The following is a 25415-nucleotide window of genomic DNA, read 5'->3' on the forward strand; positions in this document are numbered from 1 at the left end:
TAGAGTTACCATATGACTCAACAATTCTACTCCTGGGTAGACACGCCCAAGAGAAATGAAAACATAGGTCCACAAATTAATGTATATGAAGGTTCATAGTAGCATTATTCATAATAGCAAAAAACTGGAAAACAACCCCAGCATTCAACAATGGGTAAATGAAAGGTGGTATACCCACACAATAGAATATTATCCAGCAATAAACTTTGAAAACATTATGCTAAAAGAAGCCAGTCACAAAAGATGACATATCAGATGATTCTATTTATATGAGATACCACGAATAGGCAAATCTATAAACAGCAGGTAGATTAGTGGTTGCCTAGGGCTGGTGGGGGATGTGAGGGGAAAGGGGATTGACTACTAATGGACATGGGATGTTTTCAGGGTGATGAAAACATTCTAAAATTTACTGTGGTGATGGTTTCACAACTCTGACTATACTAAGAACACGGAACTGTACACTTTAAATAGGGGAATTGTACGGTATGTGGATTATATCTCAATAAAGCTGGTATATTAAAGACACCTGGCACATAATCTGAAAAATTTTTTGATTTGTGACAATTGAAAACTTAGAAATGTTTACTAATTTAGTCAAACAAATTACTTTTACTAAAAAAATAATAAAATGACATGAGATTAAGATATAAAGGTGTAGATCTCAAATCCCATTATAACCAAAACAAATCTCTCTACTGCAAAAGGACTGCTAAACTCCAACTAACTAAAAGCAGTATTCCCACAATTTGTTATAATGAAAAAGGTAAGTCTCTCAGAGTTTATTTAATACATAGAACAAATCTTTTTTTTTTTTTTTGTACATAGAACAAATCTTACTTGGCCTGTTGGAAAGTGGAATATTTGGAATTACCAAATATTCTAGTTAGAGACAGCTCCCATCAACTGATGAATGGATAAATAAAATATGGAATGCCTATACAATGGAAGATTACTCGGCCATAAAAATGAATGAAGTACTGACACATGCTTACAACATGGATGACCCTCGAAAATATGCTGAGTGAAAGAAGAGGAGCACGAACAAGGGAGGGAGGATGGAGAGTGACTGCTAATGAGCACCAGGTTTCTCTGGAGGTGACGAAAATGTTCTAAACTTAGATTTAAGGGGCGATTGTACAACTCTGAAAATACAAAACCCTCCACTAAATTCTAACTTTTAAATGGGTAAATGTCATGGTAAATCTCAATAAAGATTTTATTTTTAAAAGAAGTTTTGGATTTCATTGTATTGTCACTAAGGAGCACTGATGTTGCTATTAAAATGGAAAATATTATTAGATCCCGGGTGTCAAACTCATGTCATTTTAAGTGATGTGTCAGGAAATGGAATCAATTTGTGTTCAGCTTTCGTTGCTTTTGGGACTGAAATCCTTGTCATGAGGACAAGTACGAGTTTATGTGAATTAAAAAACAGAATCTTCTTTTGTATATGTAAAAAAATAAGTCTAATTTGGCTGATTGGTTTGGCAATGAAAATTGGATTTGGCAACTAGGTAACATGGTAGTCATGTTCAGTTATCTGAAAGAGCTAATCAGCAGTCACACAGTTTTCACAAAACTATTACATAAAAGCATATCACACAATAAAAATATATGTCGAAAATATATTAGGAAAGGTGTAGTGAAACTTATTTTGATTTCCCCAACTCTTTTGAATATATTGGATCCAAGTTTCATTTAAGTGAAAGAGTAACAAGAATATTTAATAGTCACTGGATAAATCTTGCTAAAGCATTTTTTAGGTTATATTTCCCTGAAAAGGGAAAATGAGTAACTAATTATCTGCCTTATTTTGCCAGTCATATGGTTGGGGACCACAGCTCCATCCCTAAAGGTACCTGCCTTAGCCATGACACAGCAGCAGTTGGGCAAGTTGAATCCAAACAAGGGGTTTACTGGCCGAAAAGATGATCAGGAAAAAATGTACCGGAAAGTGTTCATTACATTCTTTCACTTCCACTGAGGGATTTCAATCTTCCCAAATACAGAAGTACGAAACATATTAGAGTCAAAGCCTTGCTCAAATTTTCATATTTTATCCACATTTACCAAAATTCCTCCATATGTTTCATTTACTCATTCTTACTGAGTGCCAATTATGTACAGGGCACCACATGCTAGACTCAGGAAATGTATAATCTATTGCTTTTTCAGGCAAATCTCCTACACACACTACTAGGGAAAGATATTAAAGGTGTCTGCTTCTAAATATACACGTGCAATGTATACTAAAAAAAAATGACAAATTCCATACCTACAAAGTTATTCAAAAGGTGAACTGAACTTATTTCTTTTTAACTATGGGCCTTTGGCAAATTAGTATTACTGATCTAAAAGAACAGTAGATTGCTTCTGGCAAAAAATGGTGGGGAAAAAAAAGCTTAAAACATTGCCTGTAAAAAAAAAGAAAAGCTTTCATAGATCAATGCTGTACTGTTATAGTAAATTTCTAGCATGTAGATTATTCACTAAAACTTTAAATATAATGTTATGTTTATTAACTATGGAAGCAAAATGTGTTTTTCCCCCAAATTCTACACACCTTTCTGTGAGATTGAACTAAAATATTTCATTCCAAATTTTGTGATTACACATATAAAATTTGGAGGACACTAAAATTCTTGCACTCAAAACACGTTTAGTCTGCAGAGGTCTTGGTAGCTACTTTAATGTCATGACCCCGTCAGATCCTTCACTTCCAGCTCTTCTCACAACCCACTGAGAGATGCTGTTACTGTTTTTCTAGATCATAATATTTATAGAGCCAACTTATTGTCTTTCATTCCAAATGAACAAAAGGTATGCTTTAAAAATTCACCCCAACATATATTAGTCATTATTCTTTCAGACATTGCTCAAACTCAAAGCATCCACTAACAAATTGGAAGGAAAAAATATTTTCACCTCAGTACACAATAGCTGTTAAGTAAATATTTCCTGAGTGAATGAACCTATCAGAGAATGCACCTGTGTCTACAAACTCATGCAGTATAATCTATATATGTGGGGATATTTTTTCTATTGTATTTTTTGTTTTGAGTAACTATGGATGGGTGGCAGCAAGAAGCCCTTTGTTGTTGAGATGAAAACAAAGTAAAAAGGCTGTTATACATAGTTTCTGGACTGTTTTCAATATCCTGGATGTAATTGGGACTTCATGGGAAAATGACAAAGCAGTGTCATTGGTTCATTTCACGACATATCCTCTAGGATGTGCGGAAGTCAAAATTACATAAATAAGAGCTCATTTATTCCTGGGACTATCCCGGGAATAACAGGACAGCATGCACTTTATCCCCACTTACAAAATAGCTATGGGGAGACTTTTCATTCCAGTAAGTGAAGAAAAGCCCTAGGGCCCTGGTTCCCACACCAGAGTCACTTGAGGATTTCTAAAAATACACCAGCTATCAGCCCCAAAATTCTGACCTAATTGGCATCAGGTACATCCTGGGCATTGGGATTTTTAAGCTCCATAGGTGATTATTGTGCAGGAATCCAAGAACCAATGCCCCAGGGTTTTAAATTTATGACTTGCAACAACTTACACTTGAGGTCTGAGAATCTTCAGCTGAGTGAGGATGTCCTTCTGTACCCTGAGATTAGCTGTGGCAGTAAGAGCCATCATTGGAACGGAGGGAAACTTCTGGCGAACCATATTCATTCTTTTGTAATCTTGACGAAAATCATGTCCCCACTAGTTGGAAAAAAAACAACACACCACTTTTCAGACTATTCGAATCTTTTATACAAAGCAAACACTGCTCACTATATTAAGAACCACCTTATTCTTCAGTAAAATAGTAGAATAATTCATCCAATGTATTTTTTTCTATTTAGTTCTGAGGATATATACATGCTTGTGTGTGTGTGTGTGTGTGTGTCAGTATATATGTATCGATATTTCAAGGCATAAAAAACAGTTATTTACCTGACTGACACAATGTGCTTCATCAATAACAAACCGTGCCAAGAGCTTCCTCTCATACAGATTCTCCAGAGTACAAATCAGTCTGTTACTTGCACAGACCTAGAAATAAATTAGACATTTAAAAACATTTAAGTACCACATCACCTCCAGGATTCCATTGTCTTTAAGTTCCACTACAATACAACTTAAGCTTCATTAAGATCCTCACAGAAAATTGGTTCTTCTTCCCACCTATAAAGAGAATTAGCAGAATAGAAAATAGCAGAGACATTTTAGAATGTTCACCCACATTCAGCGGTTATGTATCAGGTCAGTGGTTCTAAAACTTTTTTTCTGGCCCTCGGTCACCACACATTTACATTGGGAACAGGGTTATAGATGTGTGACTTGCATGCATGTCACTGGGTGGGGGGGATACATAAACATACATATACACATGCACGTATACACATATATATTTGTATGTATATGTGTTTATATTTCGTAGCTCTGTCCACGATAGGGCCTAGAAGCCATGACATCCCAGTATCAATGACCACATCTGGCACCCACACCTTGACAGGGACATGTCAAAAGGACACAGAAGCCAGTTTGATGGAGGTTTCTCACTGGCCAAATCCTGGACAATCAGAATATCAACATAATGATCATCGATTCCAGCCCACTGTATAAATTAAAATTCCCTGATTTCATATTGATATAAATGAATATGTGAGTAAAGGGAAAGCTCTTCCTCGTAGCAGAATACCAATTAAATACGAAAAACCATCATTTGGCATCTGTTCTAGTAGTAACTGATGGCGAGTCACCAGTGGATGATAAAACTCTTATGTAAAAGTCTGATGAGTAACAGGATATTTACACAGTCTCAGAGTATCCCACAACAGGATACCTACTATTACAAAGGCCAAAAAATTACACTCACACACAAAAAGAGAAAAATGTAACTTTACAGTGGAGAAATCCAGCAGACACCACCTTATCCAAGGGATCAAGGTTAACTAAGATCACTAGCAACAGAAGGAACTGACATCAAATGCCTCCTGATAGGATGCCTTGAGAATTTATCATTACTTCTGATATTCTTGCCAAAATGAATGACATGTGTCTAACCACAAGGAAATACAAGATAAACTCAAATTGAGTGACAGTCCTCAAAATAACTGGCTTTCACTCTTCAAAATTGTCAAAATCGCAAAAGATAAAAAGAGAGATTGTTTAAAGTGACAATTAAATGCGATGCATAATCTAGGATTTTGTTTTGCTGTAAAGGACATTATTGAGATAACTAATGAAATTGGAATAAGGTTTATAGATTAAGTCATAGCGTATCGTGAACATTTTCTGATTTTGATAACTGTATTGAAGTTATGAAAGAGAATTCCTGGTTTTAGTAAATGCACAGTGAAGTATTTAGGGTTAAAAGGATATCATGTCTGTAACTTACTCTCAAATGCTTAAAAAAAAATGGAGAATGACAAAGCAATTACAGTAAAATGTTACCATTTGGGGTTTCTGGGTGAAAGTCATACAGAATTCTTACACTATACTGTAAATCAGAAATTATGTCCAAGTTTAAAAATATGTGTATTCTAATGGACTTCTATGAGATAATAGAAGAAAATATATATTGGTTGCTGCCTGCACCTAGTTCCTGAACCCTTTGTAATTAAGTGATAAACAGAACTAGGGAGCACTGTTTACTTTAGTGAGGTGACTCTGGGTAGGCTCCTGTGTGGCAGCTGGTCACCAGAAAGAGTAAGTCATGGGCCGGCCTGGTGGCTCAGGCGGTTAGAGCTCCATGCTCCTAACTCTGAAGGCTGCCGGTTTGATTCCCACATGGGCCAGTGGGCTCTCAACCACAAGGTTGCCGGTTCGATTCCTGCAAGGGATGGTGGGCTGTGCCCCCTGCAACTAGCAACGGCAACTGGACCTGGAGCTGAGCTGCGCCCTCCACTACTCACGAAGACTGAAAGAACAACAACTTGACTTGGAAAAAAGTCCTGGAAGTACACACTGTTCCCCAATAAAGTCCTGTTCCACGTCCCCCCAAAAAAAGAGTAAGTCATGATGAGAAGCTTAGCGTTTTCAGCCCCACTCCCCATCCTCCAGAGAGGATCATGCCTGCATGAGGAAGTCTCCAAAAAAAATCCCAAAAGTACAGGGCTCAGAGTTTCCAGAACACCAAACACATCCACCCTAGGAGGGTGACACAGCCCAACTCCACGGGGATCAAAGCTCCTGTGCTCGGGATCCTCCCAGACCTCACCCTTCATCTGGCTGTTCATGTGTCCCTTTATCATCTCCTTTCATCAACTGGCAATCATAAGTGTTTCTTGAGTTCTATGGGCCACTCTAGCAAACTAATTGAAACTGAGAAGGGGGCCATGGGAACCTCTGATTTGTAGCCAAATAGGACAGAAGTCATAGGTAACCTGGGGACCTACTACTTGTGACTGGCATCTGAAGTGGGCTGGGAACAACCTTGTGGGATTGAGCCCTGAACCTGTGGGCTCTGACACGACCTCTGGGTGGGCAGTATCACAATTAAGTTAAATTTTAGGACATTTGGCTGGTGTTACAAGAACTGCTTGGTGTAAAGAAAAAAGCTCCCCACATTTGGTGACCGGAATGAAGTATTCTATGTGAGTAGTAAAGGAGAGAAACACAGGAGGGGAAAACTGGGTTTTTCCCTACTCAACAGGGAGAACTGGATTGTTTTTCTAACACAGATTTAATATCATATTTTAAAATAATGATAAATTACAAACCTTCTCTGGAGTAACATACAGAAGTTTTATAATTGGGTCTTTTTTTGATAACTGGAGGTAAATACTTGCAGCTTCAGAGTCAGTCTTATCACCTGTCAGATAAGTAGCTGGAATCTAAGTATGACAGTAGTAAACAATTAAAATTTCACACATTATTTTGACTTAAGCTTATATTTATCCTTAGTTTTATAAATATTTTACAAGTCACACATCAAACTTGTCAAAGGAAAGATAATTTCAATATAACAATAATAATCAGTACATATTTTTAAAAAAAACCTTATTAACTAGAAATCAAGAGAGTCTTCTCATTGTTTACTTCCTTTGGTTTTCCTATTTGTAAGTAAGATAAATACGAATTCAGCATGCGAGAGCTTCAGTCCTAATATACGACCACATTTTTCTTTACGTAAATGTATCTTTAGGATTTTAATGCATTAACAACAACGAGAGGGCCGTAACAACAGGAATGGTTGAACAATGGCTACCATCACTGCACAAATACATTAATTCTTTAGGAGAAAAATCAAACCGTGGGGTGAAAACCTTGTTGGAGGGGGGTGGCTCAAGGCACTGAAAACAGTTCTGTTTGATCACATTATGCAGGACTTAGTAGAATGCATTCATATACTTTCTTAATCTTAGCCAGGAGGAAAAAGGACATATGTGTGTGGGCACGTGCATGTGTATGCATTTTAAGATATTAAGGGAGTGAGAACTATGTTGATCTGGCAGTAGTAAAAAAAAATCCTGTCATATTAATGCACGAGAAATTTATATCAGCAAAATACAAGTTAGAAATTCTTACTAAAATACATTTTTCTAGAATAAAATCAGATAAACTACAGGTTATCTATCAGAATTTTCAAGGACTTGTGCTTAAATGTAAAAAATGTAACTGTTGTGTTTTATTCTTATAATTCATGAACTATTAAATAAAAAAGGTAACAGTATTGAAATACAATTATTTTTAAGTTATGTTTTTATTAGTATTTTTGTTATAATTGGTAGTGTTGTGTTTTAACTTACATCCAATGAAGTCAGCTTTTGGACTTGATCTACTATAAGTGATCTCAATGGAGAAATGACAATTGTGACCCCAGGAGAAACACAGGCGGGGAGCTGGTAACACAAACTTTTACCACCTCCTAAAAGAGAAATGACAAAAAAATATCTGTCAGTTCTATCTTGAGAGCATGAAGGAAAAAATTACAAAGTAAACTACATACAATAGTTAAAGTAACTAACTAATAGGACACCAAGTGATATTGCCCATGGTGTCAACAATTTGCCATATTCAATGAGACAAAACACTTAGGCAATTTAAATGTATTAAGATTTATCTTTTAGGACATCTCACATTTGTACACATGAGAGCAAAAGCAAGAGTCAGGGCAGGAAACTTAACTGCAGTAGAATTGCTTTAGAAGTCTACTTGGGAAATCCAAATGCAGTACAAGGGGAACACTCTAGTTATGATACTAGGATTAAAATAATTATTTTATATAGCACTTAATTTTTAAAGAGCTAACGTGTGATAAAACATACACTAAAACTTATAGTAAGTATAGGTTAATATTTCTTTAATGATCCATAGGGCATTTTAAGGATCTCAGTTTTTCTAAACTACTGGCATGAATATCAGAGCTTTTATTCTCTGTACGCTTATCAATAAGGTAATATTCCCAATCTTCTTTGAAATAAAAGAAGGGTAGAGCTACATTTGTGTGTATGAACAGAAGATGAAAGAAATTTCGAGACCAAAGGGGGTGGAGGCTCTCTCTCTCTACGTAACTTCATTTAAAAAGCAAAACGAAAACAAACTAAACAGCACATTCCATCTTTTTTGCATGTGTAGTAAGTAAATTTCACTTTGGTATATATGTGTAAATGTCAAGACAAGAGCAGGAAGCTGAGTTTCTGCTCTTCCACTTAACAGGATATGTGACTTAGACATGCCATTTAACCTTCCCATGCCTCAGTTTCATCACCTGCAAAATGTACTAGATCAGTGGCTGACAAATTGTTTTTGTAAAAAAAACCTTATTTGGAATCTTATATATATTAATACATAAACCAAGAGGTTGAAAGTAGGGTGGAAGGACACTTAAATATGCCGCCTTGAAACTCTAAAGGACCATGGAAAGCCCTGAAACCACTGGACTAGCCAGGGTCCCTTCCTGCTTTAGTTTTGGAGTACCAATTTTGAGTCAAAACAGAAGACACAGAGTGAACAAGTTAGTGAAATGTGAAGTGATTATTAAACCAACACCATCTAAATTTTAAAATCAGTTTAAAAAAATTCAGATGCCCAGCCAACACTATTGAACAATGAAGGCAATAACTAATTGCTTAAGGTCACAAGGCAAGTACAGTTAGAGAGAAGACTACACATGTAAGTACTGAAATTCCAAATTCCCTATGCTTTTTATCCTAACTGCTTATTTAACATTCTGACTTGGATGACTATAAATCATTGAACTGTTATAAACGTTAATAGCATAATGAAAAGTCCTGGATCTCTTCAAAGCAGGCCAAGAAAGAACTACGTTAAATGCTTTTCATTTAATTCTCGTGACACTCTGTGAAGTAGGAATTTTATTATTATCCCCAACGCACACACATACGGGGTTCAGGGAGTGAAGGGCCTTGCTCAAGGTCACACCGCTAATAAGTGGCAGAGCTGCACTTTAAGCCCAGGCCATCACTCCAGAGCTGATGATTTTAACCACCACACAACACTAGACTGTACCAAATCAACTGCCAGAAATGGTCATGTCTCTATTTTTGTCCTACATTTTTTGTCCACGTTCCAGACTAATTTAGATTAGAAAAAAGAAAAATCCCCAAAGAGAAAATCTAGATCAGTTCAGCAAAAGAGCTTTGATTTAAAACCCTTAAAGGGCTATGTTAGCATGTCAACAACTAGAACAGAGAGTGTGAGGTAATACTCTTTCTTACTACGGCACGGGAGGTTTAGAGGCCCCTAAATGACAGAAATACTGTGTCAGTGTTCTTTTTATTTCCATTAAAGGGCTTTCATTTCACATCTGCCAATGGATTCCTGCCAATTCATATCTAAAAATACATACCAGTGGGCATTAAGATAAAACAGTCTTCTCCAAGCAGTGCAGCATTGATGGCCTCTAGCTGATTAGTTCTAAAATTATGCAGGCCAAATTTTTTATGAAAAATCTTCATCATCTCTTTTGTATGAGGAAAACTAAGACTTCGGAAACGCTCGTGTTTCAGATTTCTGGATGCTAAATTTGGCGCCGACTGGTCTAAGAAAATAATCAATGTTACGGAAAATCAGTGCATCAATGTCATAAGTCAGCTTTAGCACTCACCCTTCTGCCCTGCACAATCCCTGGCATACATTTTCCTGCAGCAAATTCCTTCTTTAACCACTTACCGATTTCCTCCTGTACAAATGCCAAGGCCACACGAGACTTCCTAAGGGCCAGATTTAAGTCTCTCCTTGATTTTCTACAGCACCGTCACTACTCTGTATTTCCTCCTTCCTCTCCTCTCTTGACCTTCAAGGGAACTGTAAATTTCCTATTCCTTTTAAATTCCCTTTCTTGGCTCCACTTCCTCCACCTGCATCCGAAATTTGGGAGTCTTTCAGGCACTTGGGGTTGGGCTCTTTAGATGTTCTTCTTTGGAATTTCTCTAGCTCTATCGTCTTGAGCATCACCTATGTGCACAGAACTCCTAGATCTCTTTCTTAAGACCGGACTGATCCCCTTCTAAGTTCCAGTCCTGTATGTATCGCCAATCGTCTGCAAGACATTTCTACCTGAATGACTTACCAACACTGTAAGCTCAGCAAGTCTTAAAATAGCCCTCCTCAGTTTTTCTCCAAATGTGCCTGTCTCCTGACTCCCCTACTTCTGTTAATAGTGTCACAGTTTCCCAGTCACCAGGTCAGAAACCTCAGAGGCATCTTAACTTCCTGATTCTCCTTTCACCATGTCTCTCACGTCGCCCCTGCTCTCCATCTTTGCTGTCGCCTCTGGTTCAGCAGAGAACCAGAGGAGCTCACGCCAGCTTTGGCAGTTACTGCAACCCCAGCGCTCAACTGTCTCAAAGATAATTGAGAACATCAAGTATGACACATTCTAACATGATACAAAAATAAATCCATTAATGGTGATTTTAAAGGTCAACAGCATAACTGTAAGAATAACCTCCCTGCTACTAAGTCATCAATAGCAAAAACAGGGAGGGCTGTACTTTATAAAAGTCTGCACATCTAAACTTGTTTCAGTTAAAAAAAAACTTTTTTTATACAAGGTTGATGTAAGGTTTTAAAATTCATTTTGTTTTTTCTCTACAGCATTGACAGTAGCTAACTTCACTCCTCCAAAAATTTCCCTCACTAAACTGTGAGCTCCAAGAGGGCAGGAACCATTAATTATTTATCTATTAATATTATCAGAACCTAGCACAGAACATGGCACATAGTAGGCACTCAATAAATGTGTTGAATGAATTAAAAGGATTCTAGGCCAAAAGAAATAATTTGATTGGTTTAAGAAATTTGACCTTATATCTTACTTAGATTGACCTATATTTTAGTATTTGAGATTTCTCTACCTTATAAATTGATCAGTTCTCATCAATCCAGAATTCTAAAAACACACACTTACATTTTTAACATATAAATTCAGCTTTGCTTTTTTGCCCATCCCCAAAATCATTAAAAACTTGGCCTTCATGGGCTTTATTGTTTTAGGGACTAAAAAATGTTAATTTAAAGGCAAAGCACATTTGTAATGACTTTAGAGCTTTACTACAATAGGTTATAATTACACATTTTATAAAACTACAGCTGCTACAGAGACAAAAGAGCAACTTGCTTTGAAATTGTGATTTGTAATTCATACTATCAGCGAAATTTGCATAGAAACAATGTAGTTTTCAGGCAATGATGACTTCCTACAGTTTTTCTTAGACAATTCCGATTTTGGACAGTTTTGTTTTCATATGAAATATAAGCATTCAATTTATGTTAAACTTACCAGTGTAGTTCTGAATTGCCTCTGAGACGTTTTTCTTTTGAACAGTAGATGCCATTGGAAGGTTTGTCTTGACTGCAGTTCTTGCTGATACTGATTCAACTGGCCGACCTCCCTTAGTAGGTTGACAGGCAGCTGTGGAGTATTTGCTGGCTTCTAAATTATGCATCATACTTTCCCACTCATCATCATCATCGTCATCAAAGTCATCTATGTCAAAATTATCAATATCACCTACTGCCGCAGTATGTTTATTGGGATCTTTCACAGCAGTGCTTGTGAGAACATTTCCTGGGAAGTAAGCACTTTCATTTCTTTCTTTTATCCTTGGTGTTTCAGCCCAGTTGCTACTTACAAAGGACTTCTGGGAATTGAATGATGGTCCTTCAAAGAGATTCTTCTTGGTGGCTGTGAATCCTGTCTTTCCTGGGGTAGTAGTCACTAAACATTTCCCAGTAGAAATGGAATTTGAGAGACTGTGTGGAAAACCTAACTCCGTATCAGAATTCCCTGTAGGGCAGGAATCACCCTTCAGAAACCTCCACACTGAGCCAAGAACACCAGCACCACGCAGGTTAAAATCTGCTTCCGCTAGGAGCTTCTTTCTGAAGAGAGAACACAGAACACCATATTAAGTGTAAGTAGTCTACCGTGGTAGGCCTCACAAGTGTACCTTTAGTTTTCATTCCAAATTGTGGCAAAATATATCCTCTTTTTTCCAATGTCAAAAATTTGAACACAAATGCTAAAGGAATAGTTTGAAAAAGCAAATAAATTAAAAACATGGTGACAATTTATCCTACTCAGAACATCTAGAAATTTTGCCCTGTATGTTTCCGACTGACAGTGGTGGAAATGCAGTCAGATACGTTCCAGAAGGAGAAAAATGAAGCTACCTTATGTCCCGCTGCTGAAGCAGGTCGTTCCCACAATCCAAAGCTTTCAGTTCATCATCAGGAATAGTATCAACTAAGTTACAGATGTGCTCCATCACTCGAATAAGCTGCTGCTGTAAACTTATCTGTCCAGCTGTAAAGTAATCGTGTTGTTAATATTTTTCCTTGAAAACAAAAGACAAGATTTTCGAACTCATGCATGCAAAATCTGAAGTTCAAAAACATTCTAAACAATCATATACTATCCTTATTATTTCCTCGTGAAATAATTTGAAATCAGATTGTCTCTATTTTATGTCACGAGAGCTTGTAACTATGTTATCATTTAATTTCATGTTAATTCTTAATATTTTTCTTAGGGTAACCAAGGTCACTGGAAGATAGAAAAGTTTTACCAATTTACTAGGATTTTCGCTAACTTCAGGTGTAAATCTCATACCCCACGCCCACACAAAGTATATTGTAAAGGGCTGCATCGGCAAGATCTCCTCCTCCCCCGCCAGTGTTGTTCTGGTCTGCCTGGCATCCAGAATTCCTTTCAGTGGTAACAGCATAGCACCCAGACTTTCTTTTTGGAGACCAGCCCTGCCCCACTGCCTCAGTGGGCATCTGACGTAAGGCAGCTCAATGAGAATCAGGCCTAGGAGTTTTTCAGCGGGCTGGAAAAGTGGGCTTCTCTTTTCAACAAGGTGGATGGGCTGCTGATGGCCTTCTCTGCCACCACAAAGGGAAACACAGTTTGGAAATAAGACTTCATACAAGGGAAAGCAGAAAACCGTGATAGGAAAGTAAAAAAGGATTGAGATGGAGAGAGAAGATGGAAGAAAGGAGAGTGTTCAGAAGGCCGGTATGAGAGAAATTCCTGATAACAATATTTGAGTATCTAAATCCAGCTAGCCCACCCCACATTTTGTTGTTGTTGTTTAAATCATGTAACTAAGCAATAGAATGTCAAAGGAGGCAAGGCTTTAGATAAAAGAAAGTAAAAAAAAATGGGTTAGGGAAGCAAGGAAGATGCCTACTCTACCCCTAGGGCCTAAGGTAAGCGGAAGAAATAAGCAGTATAGGTGATCTGCAGAGGAAACAGTATTCTTGGGAGATAATCAGACAAATAAGGGGAAGAAAATGCCAGAGAAGAGAACGAGGCTACCGGGAAATCGCTGACCGAGCAGTTAGGTGAAAGGTCTAAACGGCAGGAAAGAGAAGAAGAGAGAACAGATCAGGGTGTGTAGGGAGCAATGTGGGAACTAGCACCTGTGTGAGAATGAACTGGGAAATGTGGACCTTTCCTAGTGACTGATGTAAACAGGGACATGAGGTATGAGATGGTAAAAGTAGAATTGCTGAATTCCTAATTTTCTTCTGTTTTCTCTGCAAAAAGAATGGGCATAGAAAGAGGAGAATAAACAATGGTCTGAAGGGAATTAAAGCCAAGACAGGCTGAGAGAGAGATACAGCCATTGGTAAGGAGCTCAAGTCTCCTTTCCAGACAGATTACACCTCAGAAAACAAAGGAGACCCACAAACAAGATTTCAATGATACTTGAGACATCTGGTGAATAGTAGAGTTGATGGAAGAGTGAAGACAGGCAAACGTTCTAATTTTCAAAAAAATTGTCAATTGATTGCCAAAAGCTCCAGGCTGGTGATTTTGGTGTTAATTCAAGGCAAAATTCTAGAACATGTTATCAAATGGCTGCTTTGTGAGCTCTGAGAAGGAGAGGAAACAATTACAGAGTTAGCACGAGTTCATAAAAATAAACCAGCCACTTTAATGTACTTCCTTTTTTGAAAGGGTTACTAAACTGGGAGGTAACAATAGCTACTATTTATTGAAGGCCTACAGTGTACTTTACCTGGAATCTTGACAACTACTCAGCAAAGTGATATTATTCGCCCTGTTTTATAGAAGAAACCGAGGTCCAGAGAAGCTTAACTAATTTGCCATAGCCACACAGCCAGGAGTAAGAGGAGACACATTTGTACCTCAGGTCTGCATCACTCTAGAACCAATGTCCCATCCATTCACTGCAGGCCTTGAACTTCTGAAGTCATATGACCAAGACTTTTGCTTACCCGGGGACAAGGGAAAGAAACATGGTCTGAAAATAGATTTATAAGTAGATGAACAAGAAGTGGTGACGAATGGACTGATGTCAGCCAAGAGGGAGGCTACTAATGACATTCTATAGGACTCTATTCTTGTCCGTGTCCTAGCCGATCCTTTTAGTAGTGAAACGTAATGATGCAGAAACATAATAGTGCATAGGCTACCAGTGTAAACTCAAGAGCCTCAATACTGCTGGGTTCGAATCCTAGCTCTGCTGCTGTCTCATGCTATGACCATGTACCATTACTTTAATCCCCTGTATCTCAGTTTCTTTATTTGTAAAATGCGGATGACAGAAACTACTTTAAAGGGCCATTGTGAAGATTAAATGAGTTAATATTGCAAGGCACTTAATAAACAACAAAAAAACTGGAGCAAACAGAAACACAGAGGCCACTACACATGTGTGCATGTCCATGCGTGGGCACACACACACACACACACACACACACACTACATAAGCACACATTCATCATCAAGGATAGAATGTTACAGAAATATTCAGAGAAGAAAAAGAGATCTTGAAAACTGATTTGATATAAATGAAAAATTCCACAGAAGAGTTAAAGAGAAAATGCAGGAAATCTCCCAGAAAGCAGAGAAGGAAGAGATGGAGAACAGAAAGATAATTAAATGGAAGCCTAATATCCAAATAATAGAAGTTCCAGGAAGAGTGAAAGAGAAAAAAGAAAACAAAAAGAAGAAAATAAAAATACCAGAAAATTTTCCAAAATAGAAGGACACAAATTTCTAGACTTGAAGAGCCTGTGGGAAGAATTAAATCAGGAGTAGGAAAGGAGACCACTGTTTTTCAAAGTCTTATAGCACTATTGGATTATTTATACTGGATATTTAATAGAAAAATGTAAAATGAATTAAGAAAAAATCCAACAAACAAGTATTAAACTTTAAGGCCCAAACCCACAGCCTATACAAGGAGAAGAAGATGAAAGGTCTAGAAACGAGTACCTATTATATAAAGAAGAGTTAAAAGATCTAATACTATGTAGTCTTAGAAAAACAAAATACCACAACATTTGGGAGCTTTAGACTTACCTCACAAGGATTAAGTTATAGGAAGACAAATTTTGGTTCAATATAATAAATAATATTTTAACAAGTAGTGTTTTTAAAGTATTGAATGAAGTGCCTTATGAGAATGAGTTTACAAGTTGTTCAAGCAAATGCTGGCTAACCAATGAATAAGGATGACTTGATTATTAGAGCAAAAATAAACTATAAATTTGATATCGTATACTATAGTCACAGGTAAAAATACAATCTTACTTTCTTTTTAAAAGTACGCAGTTAAAATATGTGGCATGAGTAAAATATGTTTTGTACCGTTGCAGTCTGTGCTGGTTTCTCGGTTACACTGCTGAGTAAGCATTTTCTCAGGTTTTGACAAGTCCTCTGATGTGCTGAGATCATCCTTCCTGTCACAGGTGTCAAAGTCCTTCAACACACTACAAATTGAAAAAATATATAACCAATCAAAGTATAGACTAGATCAAATGCATAATTTTTCCTATAATATTTCTCCACAACTGGTTAGATGATATATAACTGAAAAGAAAAACATGTTTTCATATCTGCTCTATTCTAAAACCTCTTTAGTTGGCCCTCAAAGTCCTTCATCTTGTGACCTAAGCGACCTTTTCAACTTTCTCTCCAATTCTGCCCTTTCAGTAATCTCAGGCTCCGATCACATTGCATCCCTTACATTCTTCACATGAGCCCTGTGTTGTTTACTTTAGAAATTCTGCCTCTGCTCTTCTCTCAGGTTGAAAAACCCACCATTTCAATCTCTTCTTGCCCAAACCACACTTGTTCTTCTAGGCCCAGCCCAAGTGTTACTTTTCTGATTTCTCCAGCAGGTTCTCAACATCTCTGTCTTCTGAGATTCTAAAGCATTTATCCAGACCTCTCTCATACCAACGAGTATATTCATACAAAAATGCAGAGGGTGCCAAAAAAATGTATACATATTTTAAGAAAGGAAAACTGTATTAAAATTGTAATACTCAATATATACCAATAACAAAAGGTGAATACAAGTCATATTTGACTTCTGTAATTACAAGAGGTGCTCAAAGTGGTTCCCATCAGCATCCAGACACTTCTGATGATGGCGAACTACTGCTTGAGCAACGCTGACCAAAGTGTCCACTTGTATACATTTTTGTGGCACCCCTGCTATAATACATGTAGACATTGTCGGTCTGACTGCATATAAAAATACTTTAATAGTAACAAAATAAATTAGTACTAATTGTTACAGAGAAGGTAGTATGGAAATTCAAAGAGAGACATCATTTTCTGGAGCTTGAGAAGACTTTGCCAAGGGAGTATGATTGGAGGAAATCTTGAAAGATGGGTATGAGAAGTAACAGACTATGAAGAAGGGATAAAAAACACAAATCTATTCACTTGATATCCAGGAATCAACTGTACTTTTCTAAAGCAAGATTTTGGAATGCAATCTTCTACTAAATCAGCGACGAATAACTATGTTTTATAAAATGATAATACATAAAGAAAGAGCCTTACATTTTCAGCACTGTTTTCCAGTTTGTTTCATTAGGCTCCTTGGAGCTTAGTATTATTGTAAGGGCATAACTGGAGATAAAGCTGAAAGGTAATTTTGAGCCTGAAGATAAGGCTTTTAAGCGCCAGCTAAAGAGGTTTAAAAATACAGAGAGATACAAAAACGTTTCTATTTTCTATTACATATTACACTGACCATTACACTTCTGAAATTAATTCAGAAGTCACAACAAGCATTTTAAAACAAAAGATAAAATTTAATTTGTGAAAATTCTATTTGTTTTATAATACATACAAATATATATATATAAATATACAAGATTGCAATGGACAATACATAGAGAGAATCTACCTTGGAAATAAACATTTCAAGTGCTGAAGATCTAGGTAAAGTCATAGTATGACAACTCACATTATGCAACCATTAAGAGGAATAAAAATAAAGACTACACAGCAATATGGAAAATGATTTAAAAATAATATTAAGAGAAAAGAAGCTGAATACAAAATTACTGTTGCATGTTGATTACAGCAATGCAAAAATCATACACATGTAGAGAAGGATCAACACCGAACATTGATAAAGAAAACATTTGGTTTGTTGGAATTTTGAGACTACAAGTACCTACTGTTAAAGCAGTACTATAAGTACTGCTGTTAAAGTGGTTACAGTGTTATTTGTGCAATACACACTTTTTAAATAAACAATGAAAAAAGCCAGGAAATAGCACTACACTGGATCTCTGGCCATTTGCCATTAATTTTATCATCCTGGCCCATCCCCTGCTGCTTCCTGGGCCTCAGCTGCTTCACCTGCTAAATGAGGATGATGATTTAGAATCTAGACTCTATATGAACTCTTGTTCAGTTTTTCACTTTGTACAATTCTGGCTGAATTTCTATTGGAAAGGAGAGGGAGAGAGAGGAGATGGTACAGTGTTTTAGTTTTGACATCAAATAGCAATCATGCTTCAACCTTTCCTTCCTCTTCAAACATCCCAACACACCTGTAAAAACACAAACCCAGAGCAACCGGACTATGCACACAAACACCCTCCTCCTGCCTTCCTCCCCTAATTAAGGTGATATCACACCTTAGAGATCTACTTCTCATCAAAATATTAGCTAATAGCGTAGCATATACTCTACCACTCAACTGGCCTGTGACTGACACGGGGGGTGAGAATGGAGGTAACAGTGACTATTAGCATTTTAGGCTCTTGAGCTGTGAGGACTACGTATTCTGCCCGTAACACTCCCAATTAACCACCATCACATCACCAATTCACTAAAATTCAGTGAATGACAAATACAGTGGCCAATTCTATCCTGCAGGATTAAAAAAAGGCAGGGCGGACCCATCACTTACTAAGTCACTTCCCAAATAAGGAGTTAGCTTTGTGTCATTTCAGGCCCAGGAGTTTGAAAATGTAATATTTTTAGGAATATATTCCCCACGTCAAAATCAACGACATAAAACGTAGGGATCTTGGTAGTATTCTAAAGCTGGAACTAAAAACATATCAATGCGGATTTTTTTGAAGCTTTCATTTGGATACAAAATAAATTTCAGAAGTACGAAATTTAAATAGAAACGACATTACATAACTAACTTAAATTATTTCAGATATCCCAAAACAAACAATGACGCTTACTAATTAATTAGCTATCTTACCTAAAGCATTTTAAAGAGGAAGAAGAGGCAGAAGTCGTTCCTTCTTCTGGAGAAGGTGGAACAAAATCTACATCGTAATCATCTTCATCAAGCTCAACACATGGAAATTCCTCAACTGAATGTAATTCTGCTTCTTCCCAGCTTTTCTCCTTTTCACTATTATCTAAAGAATTGATAAACATAGGTTATTTTAATAATTAACGAGACAGAAAGAACAGGGTATGAGCACTGAAAAGTGAGTCCTTCAGGCAAGTCATGAACAATAACACCACTCTGACCATTCTCCTTTCACGCATTAATGTTGACTTGTTTTTTTCATCAATGACTATTGAGTCAACTGGAGTAAGTCCAATGAATACCAGATTGAGGCTGAAGATTTGCTTCAGGATTTTCATGGTTGTCTCCAGTTATATAGTATGAAGCCCATGCTCAGTATCAGCACTTTTGTTGTTCTATTTTTTACTCATATTTAATATGCAACAAATAAGTTTGTTCATTGTATAACTGTTGTCTGTACAGATAAACTATTTCTACTTGACCACAAAGGCTTCCTAGTGATTGACTCTAGTACATTCAGTGTCTCTCTCCTGACTACGAGGAGAAACACAATGCCAAATTTTTGCTCTCTAGTTTAACTTTTACCAAATTTTCTCTTCATAAATAGTAACACATTTGATTAGACTATACTATTGGTTATTAGCAATCACTTTTCAGTCCTCTCTCACCCTAAAGTAACCATGGGATTCAGATGTTTTAAAATTTTAGTCTCATATTTACAACTATTTCATAAAGTAGGTACTCTATGTATGGCTAATCTCAAGCTATAAATAACTATGAGACCGAAATAGAAAATAATTTGAATGCGATTTCTAATACTTTAACAGCATGCTTACATCACGTTATACAACAATACATGACAGCAAGCCATAAAGGAATTATGAGAGGCTTAGTTTAGTTTCACTTCCTAATTCTATCACTAACCAGCCAGAAGACCATTAATAAGCCATTTTAATCTCGATGGACCTTATTTTCTTCATATGTAAAATTACAGAGCTGCCCTTGATGTTAATACAAAAATGATGTTAGCAGAATAAAATTTTCATCAGTATGTTCTGCCTCGAGAATGTGGCCAACAGACTGCTCAACAAGCACCTCTATGAATCATAAGGACAAAAAGCTTTATCATATTTGCCAGTGTTCCCAATCCCTAGCTTTGAACGAACGAATACAATCGACATATTGAAATGAAAGTAAAATAACAATTTTTTACCTCTTTCCTCTCCCAAATGAGTTTTTACAGAGTGACTATCCTGTGTATCTTCATTTATAAGCTCTTTGGAATTGGGGCCATCATCGATGCAAATCACATCGCTACTTAACCACTCAAAGTCGTCCTTCGGTTCCTTAGTCAAATATGCTTGCTTGCCTTCAGAGGAGGAAGGAGTCAAATCAGCCTTTACTGTGTTTGCTTTATGAAGCTGTGCTTTAAAAAAGTTTCTCTTAGACTTGTCTGGTTTCTGAGCAGTGCTTACTCTTACAAAGTGATTTTTGAGTGGTGTAACAAATGCTTTTGAATTTCCAGAAGTATCAAAGTCATCCATGTCATCCCTGTCGTTGATGGTAATAAAAGAATCTGATGAAGAACTAAACTCTAATTTCTTGAAAGTAGAATCACGGCACTCCTTTATAACCGGTGTGTTCTGGGTAGTACGTAAAACCTCTTGCGGAACCTGCACCAAATCTGGCAATAATGGTTTTGAACGAACTCTCTTGGTTTGCTGTCCTGCTGGCGCATTTTTAACGTCATTGATGCCTGTCTTCTGATTTGTGCTTTGGGATAAAGTTTCACTGAAGGAAAAAGCCTCAGTAACGTTAACATCTTTCTCACTTAACACAGGTGTTTTTGCAACTGACACACTAGTCACTGATACATCGCTGGCTGAAGATGTTTTCTTTTTAAAAGTGAAACCTCTGAAAAATAATCAAAAACCTGAATTAGATAAATTTTAACAAACCCACCAACTCTACAAAACTTTTTACTAATTTATATAACTTATCTTCATTGTATCATAAACGAGCAAAGACTCTATCTCCCTCTCTGACTTTAAAATTTATAACGTAACTTAAATTATACTTGGTGTGCTCTGACCCTTCCTATTCAGGGGCTGATTATTCAGTTTTGAGAGTATCCAGGCTACTTTATTTCTCAGGCTGGTAGTCCTTAAATTTAATTAACAGCACCTCCAAAGGGAGGGGACATCATAAGTAAAAAAGTAAAGAGACTCAAATGCGGCTACTTGTTGCTACTCTGACAAAAGTTTTGTGGGGAAAAGAGTTAAAAGCTGCTAGCTACGCTGAGATCTGAAGGACAAGTAAAAGAATTTTGTACATATCTGGTCTGAGTGACATGATGGTCTATGGTGACTTTAAAAATCAAGCACCCAGGGGTAGCCGGTTAGCTCAGCTGATTAGAGCGCGGTGCTCTTAACAACAAGGTTGCTGGTTCAATCCCCACATGAGCCACTGTGAGCTGCGCCCTCCACAACTAGATTGAAACAACTAGTTGACTTGGAGCTGATGGTCCAGGAAAAACACACTTAATAAAGTTAAAAAAAAAAAAATCAAGTACCCAGAATATTGTCTAGAACCTGGTAAGGACACAATAAAGAATACACTTATCATTAGATATTAGGCTTTTGGAATAAAGCTTGGAGGGAAGAGCAGAACCAGAGAGCTATAGTTTTCCTTATAAGCTATTTTTGGAAAAGGCATAAAATTACATTAAAATACTAAAAACACCTATTTGCCCAAATTTGCAAGAAGATTCATTATTCATTCATTCAACAAACATTTCCATAGTATGATGTGCCAGGAACTGTACAGAAGCACTGAACAAGTTATTACCTGGCACCGCTAACGTATGCTCTCCTGTTAACTTGCAATCTAGGAAAATCATTGACCGCTCAGCTTTATTTCCTCATCTGTACAATGAAAGGGTTGGAAGGACAGATATCTATCTCATTTGTAGGATACTGTGTTCGTGCTGTGTGACAACAAACCAACCAAAATACTTACGAAGATTTTGGTTTTGAAAGACTTAATTTATTATTAACTTTTCTGGCTGAATGACGCTCCAGTTGCTCCTGTAGATTATTTTGAGGAACAGCAGCCATGATCCTACAAAGTGAGGGAAAAAACTATTAGTGGAGTTATGTACTTTGCATTAATCACAATATTTTCTTTTGGTGGGGAGACAGGGGGGACACGGTTCCAACTGTGCCCAAAGTAATGAGGCTTTTTTTTTGGTCAATAAATTGTTTTGACATTTATAACTGGTGATATTTGAAATATATAATCTTTAACTGAAGTCTCACTTGAATAGCAAAATGACCTGGTTTTCCCCCAATGCTAAAATAAGCACAAAAGACACTAGGGAAGGGATTATTAGGAAAGGGCTTGCAAACAAACGGGACCTGGCCTGGGCCTGAAGAATAAATAGAAACTGGACAGGGAGTGAAGTGGGAGAAAATGATCAAAGCATACTGAAAACCCAAAATCAAATGAATAACTGAATTCTCTGCCCAAGGGGACAATCGGGAAAAGAAGGAAGAGCATCATCACTGAGAGCAATGGTTCACCAGCAAGATACCGGGCTTCATAATGATCTGGTTTCAACCTGAAAGAATACTTTTACCAAGCATATGTACCCCTATGGAACAAACTGTGATACTGCTGAACAACTGCCTGGATAACGTACAGCTCAAGCCACCTTCAAGTTACTGGGGTAAAGGAAGACGAAATAGCCAAAAATCTATGGAGAGTAGAACAGTCTCATTTTAGCTGCTAGTTATAACCCCTTTCCCATTCTATCTTTAACAGAGATCTACTTTTATAACATATATTAGGAGGAAGGGTTAACAACATTAGGTATTTGTAGAAATATGAAGTTTTACATAAATCTATTCCACTCACTACTAATTATTAAAATCACCTATGCTTATCAGCTCTTTAGATAATAGTGAAAAGAAGAAAAACTTGGAAGAAACCGAATTATATTCAATTGTGAAAGCTCCATATGTTGAGCTTGATGATGATTACAATATAGATTTTATTTTGTTCCACCTTCTCCAGAAGAAGGAATGATTTCTGTCTCTTCTTCCTCTTTAAAATGCTTTAGGTAAAATAGCTAATTAATAAACACTGAATAATTCACATTAACATGTGGATTATGTCTTAATAAAGTTCTTACCAAAACTAACATTAAAAAGTAGACAGAAGGGTATAATGAGCTCCTACATACCTGCCACCCGGAGTCAACAATTATAACTCATCCAATATTGTTTCATCTACACACATCTTAAGGTCCTCACTTCATTATTTTGGAATTTGCCAAATGGTGATATTTTAATTCTGTCTTTCCTTCTTCACTGATTAGTTGAAATATTTTTGTCAAGAGAAACCTCCTCTGATCTACTTTTTTGTTTCCCAGTAGAACAGTTCACAAAGGAAAGACAGGAGTAATGTGGAATTCTCTCCTTTCATTCTCTAACAACCTCCAGTGGTGGTCAGTTTTTTTTAGTATCATTATAAACTCACGGATAAAACATATTAGGTATGTTTCACTCCAATACAGCTATCATCCTTACTGATTCTCAAATTATTTCTTGTTTGGCCAGTGGAAGCCTTTTCAGGTTGGTTCTTCAGTACTTTTGACATAATCTTAGTAGTTTTTGAATTTCCTTATTATTTGGAATGAAAAGATATCCCAGGCTTATCTTGTGTACTTTTTGCTCCAGACTTAGAATCAGCCATTTCCCTTCAGGAGCCTGATTTTTTTTTTTTAATTGGAGAATATTTTAAGACCACAATCCCTTCATGTCCAAAGGCACCTCCCATTTTAGAGGTTTTAGGGGGTGAGTACTGAAAAAACACAGCTAAGCTCTGTGAGCCCTACTAGGTTACTGTTCAAAGGGGAGGAGCTACCTTCCCTGGGGCAAGAGGTGAGCCTGAGTAAGAGCCAATCATAATTTTAGGAACCTCACTGTGCACTAGGGAGGGGCAAGCAAATCCCTTTCTTCTCTAGTCAAATTAAACACCTAGCAAACACAATGTCTAGACAAAGGGAGATTTTTAACAGGGATTTCATAAATGTTATATATCCTATTCCTTTATCGTCATGTATCATTTATCTTCTGTGTGTGGCTTACTTAAGAAAAATAGTTATCAAAATCTGTAATCCCATTATTTCCAATAATAAATGGAAATTTATTAATTATTGGGTATCAAGTGGTCTCCAGGTCCATTTTTCCGAGGATCTTTCATATTACTGTTTTTATCACAGAGGTTTTAATTATCTCTCTTTTTAAGAAATGTATTTAAAGTAATGCTCCATCTTTTAGACTTCTATTATCTTTCAATTATAATAGGTAAAATTAAACAAAACAATGGATAAGAGATATAAAAAGGACCTACACATTATATCAAAGTAGAATTCAAACTAATGGGAATAAATAAAAAATCACTGTAAAATGATAAAAAGCACAAACTACATTTAATTTATGTGACCCAAACAACAGAGCAAGAAAATGCATAAAGCTAAAACTATTAAAAATGCAAGGAGAAATAACACAAAGAAGCAAAACTGTAAGATCAGTACCACTTTACTATAAAAAGAAAAGACCTATACAAATGAGAAATTTACTAAGAACCCAGGTTCTTCGATCAATTCTGCCACAAATTCACTGTGTGGCTTTGAGGAATTCATTGACTCTCTCTAGTGTCCTCATTTCTAAAATAAGAAGGTTGGGTTAGAGAATTTCTATGTTTCCTTCTAAAATTAGCCTGCTATGATTCTGGAATTAATAGGTATTTGGCAGGGCTAAAATAAGAAGATTAGCAAATACAATTTCTTTTAAAAATGTTGATGAGAAATCAAAAAACTGTCTTGAAGAAAACTATAATTTTTCTGGTAAGATACAAAAAAGTAGAGATTTTATACCATTTCAAACTAGAGACACAAGTTAAATAAAAAACAAATTTGTAAGAAAAATAGAAACAAAATTTAGAAAGCTTAAAATATGGTCAATAAAACAAATGGAGCAGCGAAAAAAATCCCAACATTATAAAATGATATTATTTGTAAAGAGTGATAATTAAACACTACACATTGAACTGTTGGTGGCGGTGGTTCTTAGCATTTTGGGTTAGGTTCTGATAACAATCTGATGAAAGAGATGGACCCTCTGCCCAGAAAAACGAACACAATTGTTTCAAGGGGTTCTGAGTCCCACCAGGAATCTATAACCTTTGGTAAGAGTCTGCTTTATTTGATTATGATCAAAGGAGAAGAAAGCAATGAACTAATTACATATATGTTAAGATCTTAGAAAAAGCACAGAATAACAATTCAAAAACAAAAAAAATTTAATGGCAGGAAA

General features: G+C 36.6%; 1 protein-coding gene across 6 annotated transcripts in view; it reads right to left on the bottom strand.

The window, feature by feature from the left end:
• BLM (BLM RecQ like helicase) overlaps positions 1-25415 on the bottom strand; it is a 60498-nt gene that overhangs the window by 29420 nt on the left and 5663 nt on the right. For 5 of the 6 annotated variants that reach the window (XM_019716111.2, XM_019716110.2, XM_074318131.1 and 2 more), the window contains exons 2-12: positions 22054-22155; positions 20249-20949; positions 18979-19141; positions 16101-16222; positions 12647-12779; positions 11754-12355; positions 9819-10010; positions 7756-7874; positions 6727-6840; positions 3956-4054; positions 3573-3721 (exon numbers count right to left, since the gene is read on the bottom strand). In XM_019716111.2, the coding sequence (XP_019571670.2) occupies positions 3573-3721; positions 3956-4054; positions 6727-6840; positions 7756-7874; positions 9819-10010; positions 11754-12355; positions 12647-12779; positions 16101-16222; positions 18979-19141; positions 20249-20949; positions 22054-22151 (2492 nt within the window). In that variant the 5' untranslated portion in view covers positions 22152-22155. Of the gene's footprint in view, positions 1-3572; positions 3722-3955; positions 4055-6726; positions 6841-7755; positions 7875-9818; positions 10011-11753; positions 12356-12646; positions 12780-16100; positions 16223-18978; positions 19142-20248; positions 20950-22053; positions 22156-25415 lie in introns of those variants that run through there. The other variant, XM_074318132.1, reaches the window with a different exon arrangement.

Source organism: Rhinolophus sinicus, linkage group LG13 (assembly GCF_036562045.2).
Source record: "Rhinolophus sinicus isolate RSC01 linkage group LG13, ASM3656204v1, whole genome shotgun sequence".
NCBI classification, from domain to species: Eukaryota; Metazoa; Chordata; class Mammalia; order Chiroptera; family Rhinolophidae; genus Rhinolophus; species Rhinolophus sinicus.